At 36.7% G+C, this 7,919-nt stretch overlaps 2 protein-coding genes across 2 annotated transcripts; both read right to left on the reverse strand.

Annotated features, from left to right (window-relative positions):
• LOC141655984 (uncharacterized) lies at positions 1–2,225 on the reverse strand. The gene is made up of 2 exons (XM_074462960.1): positions 2,131–2,225; positions 1–899 (listed from the first exon to the last, which is right to left on the reverse strand). Exons 1-2 carry the CDS (start codon positions 2,179–2,181, stop codon positions 213–215), a joined length of 738 nt encoding a protein of 245 aa, XP_074319061.1. The 5' UTR covers positions 2,182–2,225; the 3' UTR covers positions 1–212.
• A 1,654-nt stretch (positions 2,226–3,879) lies between these two features.
• Positions 3,880–5,819, reverse strand: LOC141655985 (uncharacterized). The gene is made up of 2 exons (XM_074462961.1): positions 5,732–5,819; positions 3,880–5,051 (listed from the first exon to the last, which is right to left on the reverse strand). Exons 1-2 carry the CDS (start codon positions 5,786–5,788, stop codon positions 4,074–4,076), a joined length of 1,035 nt encoding a protein of 344 aa, XP_074319062.1. The 5' UTR covers positions 5,789–5,819; the 3' UTR covers positions 3,880–4,073.
• Between the last annotated feature and the right edge of the window lie 2,100 nt (positions 5,820–7,919).

Below are 7,919 nucleotides of genomic sequence, written 5' to 3' on the forward strand. Positions count from 1 at the left end.
CAAAAGTAAAAATTTGTACGTAATTCTTTGAAACAAAGAAATATGACCAGTACAAAACACATTTTATTTTCATAACATGATATTACATATATTATACAATCACCAAACAAAGAAAAAGACACCCATCTTATACTTCAAGTCTCAAAATGCACTAGTCTCTCTACGTACGTAGTGAGATTAAGTTTAGGGTTATGAACTTAATAAGACGATATTTATTTGGCTAGCTTAACATCGTCATGGTAGACTGAGAGGTTGGGTATAGGTTCAAAATCCTTGACAAAGGTGAGACCGTTCGTTGCTTCAGCTAAGTTCGCATCCTCGTGGTAGACAGAAATATTCGGGATTGGATCAAAATCCTTGATAAAACTTTTAACTCCATCTTCTGTTAACTTGGAATCATCATGATAAACGGAGATGTTCGGGATTGGATCCTCTAGAAAGCTTTTAACTCTCTTTCCTGCCAAGTTAGAGTCATCATGGTAAAGGAAATAATTTGGGATTGGATCAAAATCCTTGATAAAGCTTTTAATTCTCTTTCCTGCCAAGTTAGAGTCATCATGGTAAAGAAAATAATTTGGGATTGGATCAAAATCCTTGAGAAAGTTTTTAACTCTATCGTTTGTCAACTTAGAGTCATCATGATAAACGGAAATATTAGGGATTGGATCAAAATCCTTGATGAAGTTTTTAGCTTTATCTTCTGTCAACTTAGAATCATCATGGTAAACAGAAACAAAGGACTCTTCTTTTTGTTCCTCATGATTCTTGACTTTACTTTGACTACCAACATCGTAACGTTCATGCATGAAAGTTTTGAGTGCTTCGGGTATCGGCTGATCCTTCATCACATCTCTCCAGTATTCTCCGGGGTCTTTTCTTCCATCGCATGGACACGCAACCTATTTATAATTTCATATTACCAAATATTATTCATAAATAAAGAACAATTCCTACATATATTTTGTAAATGGGTTTTTCTAACGTGTACCCTAAGGGGAAACATTAATAACCTAATTGTGGTTGCAATAGATTCTCATCAAATATTCAAGTATAAACTCATTTTTACAATAATTAGTGAGAATCTATTGCAAATCTTACCACAATTAGATTATTAATGTGTGCCCTTAGGGCACACCTTAGAAAAATCCTTTGTAAATACGCAATCAAAATAAGTCTAGAACTATTTTGCAATGTGGATCCAACTTCTTAATCTACATAACAACACTAGAATTACATTGATGTTATCTTGTTTTAGTTAATGAGTACGGAGTACAATATTATATCAACAATATTTCTTGAATTTGTACCCCAAATTAAAGAAAAAACAATATTGTTTGAATAATTTTTGTGTCTTTCGAGATGACGGTACTTCTTACACAAGTATTATACGAGTAATATCCTATTTGATAGATTGTCTTTGAGTGTAAGGATATTGTCTTCGCAGGATAAGGAATTTTTCATATTTCTTAGTTTTAGTTTTTACTCCATATGTTTTGATTTTGGAGACATCATAAATTAGATAGAGTTGGTATATATAGAGAGTATTACGATAAATAAGGAGTGTTTCATACAATGTTTAAAAAAAAAGAAAAAAAAGGAGGGTTTCCTACAAAAAAAAAAAAAAAAGAGATTCGCTAACTTTATAAATGTTACTCCCTACGTCTCAGCAGATTCTTATCAATTTTATTCATTTATGATCAGGAGTACTTTAATAAAACGTAAATATTGAGACGGAGGTAGTAGAATATAAAAATCGACCATGGGACTTCAAACAAGCTTAAACTTTTGATTGAGATGATTTTTTCGACCAAAATCTTAAGATGATGGTTATTAAGGTCCAATCAATATTTAATATCTTAATATAGAGTAATAAAGGTGTTACTATCCTATTATTATGGGGAAAAGAGATGATGTCATTACTTAGTACCGGTCTCACTAGGACCCTCTCATATGCATAAAGGCTTGTGAAAATTAAAGGTGGTACCAAGATTCGATATTACCAAGTCACGTCCTAGCATTACTGAGAGTTTTATAATGGAATATGTTTTTAACTTATAAACCGACCTTTTATTATTTTCATGGTGTAACCTAAACGGTTTTAATAAATTGAATACATATATAGATGCTTACCAAGATCATGGAGAAGAGGAAAATGAAGGAGAAATTAATGTAAGACTCCATATCTTTGTAAATTACTTGCTTGATTGTGTAAATAATGTGAAGTACTTACTATACATATCATTATTGAGCTCGCTATTTAAAGCACGAAACTAAAACGACAGAATAACAACTACTGCACGTTAAAATGCACATAGAGATCACATGATTCATGCAACTTATGTAATAATTTTCCCTCAGCCTATCATCTAATAATGTTTATATCGTCACTTACGTGGATCTCTACGACGTCAATTATTTAATACGAAATACGATTGATAGGGTGTCATCACATGATATCCAATCTTGATACCACCCTCTCATAGTCTCACTTACCCTTATGTAGATCCTTATTTTAGTTGTTTCTTACATATTTTATGTAAGAGGGTGATATCGAGATTTAATTTGATAATTTAATGTTTCTTCTTTGGGGGTTTTATGGAGTCATTTGCATAAGTGTATTGCTTAGCTTTGATCGAATTGATTGTCTCGACGTGATTCGCATGGTGAATTATATAATTGATTTGTTAATAATTGCACATAAAGTTTAGCAGGGGTGTTTTAAAATAAACTGAGGTTATATGCATCACAAAAAAATAAGGCCCTAAATATAAATGCACAAGTATACTATACTTGAGGTTTGTATTGAATTTCATTGATAAAGTTCATATATTCGGTGACTAAAATCGGACGCTCGGTTTCCATGCTCGTGGCTGCAGAGGGCCTTAGACGCCCGTGCAGTTTAGAGTGTGTTTTCTTAGATAAGTGTTTGTTACCTCAGAATGGTTATATCGTACTCACAAGTAGACCTGGTGACATAGCTGTCCCGACCTGATAAGGCCGACCCAAGATTCGAAAATGATCCGATTAAATCAAAATGACTGAATTAATGTAAAATCATGACTCAAAATGACCCAAACAACCCGATTCAAAGTGACTCGACCCAAAAGTGACCCGAAAATGACTTGATACAAAATGACGTGACCCGAATGACCCATTTACCAGATCTAAATCAAAAGATCTTTTACTTATACTTCTTCCCTTCCGGTCATTTATTTTCCTTTGGTTTTGGCACAAATACCAAGGAAAGACGAGAGGCCAATTAGTAAATGACATATGGACCAAATTAAGTGTGAATGGCCAAATTGTTCATCAAATAAAATTCTAAAATAGAAAGAACAACAAATGATTGAGACACCCCAAAGTGAGAAACAGTCACTCTATTAAGGGAGTAATTGTTCCCTACCTCTCCCCCCAAGTAATGCATTACCTCCACACGGAGGTAATAATAATCCTCCCTCACCTCCTCTTTCCACCCTCCACAACCACCACAAAGCACCAATCTTCTCCTATTTCTTCTTATTTTAGCTCTCATTACTCTCTTAATAATTATTTCCATTTCAAGCAAGCCCTAATAAGTACTAACCTTCGTTTGATCCGGGTTCTTAGTACCTTAAAACTACTCGGTATATATATACTCCCTTTATTCCGGTTATTTATTATCCTATTTCATTTTAGGGTGTCTCGGTCAATTATTGTGTTTTCTATTTTAAGAATAAACTTTATAAGTAATGTGATCATTCACGCTCAATTTGGTCCATTTGTCATTTAATAATTAATCTTCTCCTCTTTTCTTTATCTATATGCCAAAATTAAAGGTCAACAATTGAGTGGCACTAAAGAATATAACATAATCATCTGAAAGAAATAAAGTATAACACCTGGAAATAAACTTCATTTTCATAATAACATGATAAAAATATCATACAATCACCAAAGAAGTGACAATTTGACAAATACATGTTTCTTAAACTTCAAATCTCAAAATGCACCCTACTTATTTTTCTTCTAGCATCTCCTTAAATAGCCACTAGCCACCCTGCGTAAGTGATGCGATTAAGGTTAGGGTTATGAACTTAAAATGACGATATTTCTTTGGTTAGCTCAACATCGTCATGGTAGACAGAGATGTTGGGTATTGGTTCAAAATCCTTGACGAAAGTGTGACCGCTAGTTGCTTCTTTTAAGTTAGCATCGTCATGATAGACAGAAATATTTGGGATTGGGTCGAAATTCTTGATAAAGTTTTTAACTCTATCTTCTGTCAAGCTAGAGTCATCATGATAAACGGAAATATTCGGAATTGGATCAAAATCCCTAATAAAGCTTTTAACTCTATTTTCTGTCAACTTAGAGTCGTCATGGTAAATGGAAATATTCGGGATTGGATCAAAATCCTTAATAAAGCTTTGAACTCTATCTTCTGTCAACTTAGAGTCATCATGGTAAACGAAAATATTTGGAATTGGATCAAATTCCTTGGTAAAGCTTTTGACTCTATCTCCTGTCAACTTAGAGTCATCATGGTAAACGGAAATATTTGGGATTGGATCAAAATCTTTGGTAAAGCTTTTAACTCTATCTTCTTTCAAGTTAGAGTCATCATGGTAAACCGAAATATTCGGGATTGGATCAAAATCCTTGGTAAAGCTTTTAACTCTATCTTCTTTCAAGTTAGAGTCTTCATGGTAAACAGAAATATTTGGGATTGGATCAAAATCCTTGGTAAAGCTTTTAACTCTATCTTCTTTCAAATTAGAGTCATCATGGTAAATGAAAATATTCGGAATTGGATCAAATTCCTTAGTAAAGCTTTTAACTATATCTCCTGCCAAGTTGGAGTCATCATGATAAACAGAAATATTCGGGATTGGATCAAAATCGTTGATAAAGGACTCGTCTTTTTGTTCCTCATGGTTCTTCACTATACTTTCACTACCAACATTGTAACGCTCATGCATGAAAGTTTTGAGTGCTTCAGGCATCGGCTGACCCTTCATCACATCTCTCCAGTATTGTCCAGGGTCTTTTCTTCCATGTGTTGGACATGCAACCTGTTTATCATTTAATTTCAATTATTAGTTTATTTCCATATAATAATTTTAATAACGAACAACATATTTTGTAAATACCCAATATAATTACATAAAGAATTTTGTTAGGCAGTTTTACACAAATTTATCTAGAACGGGATCTTTCGGTAAATTTTTACCCAAAAATTTAAAGGAGACCTAGCAAATGAGATAGTGAGTACATTATTAGGACTAAGGAGTAAATATAGATAGATTATGATAGGAATGTTGTTGATCTAATTTGACCAGCAACACGAATCTAAATGTTTATTGTCGGATATTATTAGCCATACACTTAAATAGGGAGTAGTTAATAACAATACATGCGGATATCACTTGATCGGACTTAAGTTCTTGAAAACCTGAAATAACCCGATATTATAAAAAATCGATCTACACTTTTAGATAGATATTAAGAGATTCAGCCATTTTGTGGCGAAATCACGATTTACTCTCCTATTTTCGATTGATCTATGAAGAAATTTCTTTGAACTCCGATGAAGAAATTTCCTTACTCTCCTAAAATGAGACGGTAATACCAAATTTGATACCACCCTCTCATACAACACGTAAAGTCTATTAAGAACTTAAATTCTACATACAAGAATATGAGAGGGTGATACTGAAACTTAGTACCGCACTCGATGGTTATAAACACTTACCAAGATCAAGGAAAAGAGGAAAATGAAGGAGAAATTAATGTAAGACTCCATATACATACACTTTTTAAATTACTCTCTTGTGTAATTGCGTAAATGTGAAGTTTTACCATTGTTGAGCTCACTATTTAAAGCACAAAATAAATTAAAACGACAGATAGATGAACAACTACATGTTATAATAATGCACATAAGTTCACATGATTCATGCTAGAGAGCCCACTTACGTAATAATTTTCCCTTTAGCCTTTCATTTATTAATATTTATATCATTACTTACGTGGATTAAATCTTACACAAAATCAGATTTATTTTGTCAATATAATGTTTCTTACTTAGGGTTTTTTGGGGGCATTTGCATAATTGTATTGTTTAGTTTTAATTTGAATTGTCTTGTACTCTTGTATTGATCTGCATGATGTATTATACTCCATTATTGATTTGTTAATAATTGTAGTATAAGATTTGGAGTATGCTTTTTCAAATAAGTGTTTGTTACATCATAATTAATGCGATCGATTATTTGTGCTTGTAATATATTTAGTAACACTAATTTTTATAAAGGGTTTTGTTGAGTCCTCCGCAGCGGGCTTATAGAAGTAGGTGCATGAGACCGGTCCATAAGCAAGTGAGGTTTCATCCTAAAACCAATTGGTAATAGCAGGAGTATCTGAATTATAAGCTAGTCTCTTCACTATTATTCTACCGATATGGGACTGATGGGGCATATTCTGCACCGCTGACCAAGTCAACACACTGAGCAAGGTCAAGGATATCCACAGCAAGTCAACGACTTAGACTGCCTAGCCGATGCAGCCCATCGGCCTGCTAGCCAGGGTATCGGCATGGCAACCCGCCAGCCGGGGCACATATCCGCGTACTCACATCCAAGACCCTCGGCGGCGAGCCAACAGGATCCGGGCAGGTAAATTCCTAGGCGTACTTGTCAGTGCCAGGGGCATAGATGCCAATCCAGACAAGGTCCGAGCAATCCTAGACCTACCGGAACCAAGGAATCGGAAAGAGGTTATGATGCTGACCGGGAGAATGGCGGCTCTTGCTCGTTTCATCTCTCGGTCAGCCGACAAAAGCACCCCATTTTTCAAAGTGTTGAAAGGAAATAAAGACTTCAGCTGGGGGGAGGAACAGAGCACGGCTTTCAAACAACTAAAAGCTCACCTTCAGACTCTCCCAACTCTGTCCAGGCCGATACTGGGGGAGACACTATACCTATACATAGCAGTTACCTCGGCCACGGTCAGCGCTGTGATCGTCAGGGAAGAAGACAAGCAGCAACACCCAATCTACTTCGTCGGCCCATACACTTTGTTGCCGAGAAAAATTACCCACTAATTGAGAAAGCGGCCTTCGCCGTTGTCGTTGCCACAAGGAAGTTAAAACCCTACTTCGATGCACACCCCGTGACGGTCCTAACCGATCACCGTTGGAGAAAGCTTTAGAAAAATTCGAGCAGTCCCGGGAGCTCATCAAATGGGCGGTGGAACTCTCCGGTTTCGGCATTCAATACAAACCAAGGCCTTCGATAAAGGGGCAAGCGCTTGCAGATTTCCCCGGCCGAATGCACATATCAGGAAGAGCCAAACCCAGGCATATGGGAGGTCTACACCGACGGCTCCTCCACGACGAATAGCTCAGGAGCCGGCATCCTTATCATCAGCCCAAACGGGGACGAGTTTGAGTACGCCCTGAAATTCACCTTCTCGGCCTCGAACAATGAGTCCGAATACGAGGCGGTGATAACCGGAGTCGAGCTAGCTAGAGTGCGGAGCGGAACACATCGTGTTGAAGATCGACTATTGTTGGTTACCAACCAAATCAGAGGGGAGTATGAGGCTCGGGACGACGGAATGGTAAGGTACCTGGAGAGGGTAAAAGCCGACGTAGCAAAATTGAAATCCTTCCAAATCCAGTGTGTTCCTAGATCCGAGAACAACCGGGCCGACGCTCTCTCTAAGGCCGCCAGGCTCAACCATCAAGAACGTCGGCCCAACCGTCTTTGGTAGATATCGGGAATGCGAAAAGCATCACTGAGACCGTCGGCATGGTGGGTAACATAGAGACCGAGACAACGTGGATGGCTCCTATAATGAGATACAAGCTTACGGTGAATGACGGAGGGCCGCAATCCCTCGGCCAAAATAAAAGGATCGCCGCCAGTGCACCTGTATTC

Source organism: Silene latifolia, chromosome 5, assembly GCF_048544455.1.
Source record: "Silene latifolia isolate original U9 population chromosome 5, ASM4854445v1, whole genome shotgun sequence".
Classification (NCBI taxonomy): Eukaryota; Viridiplantae; Streptophyta; class Magnoliopsida; order Caryophyllales; family Caryophyllaceae; genus Silene; species Silene latifolia.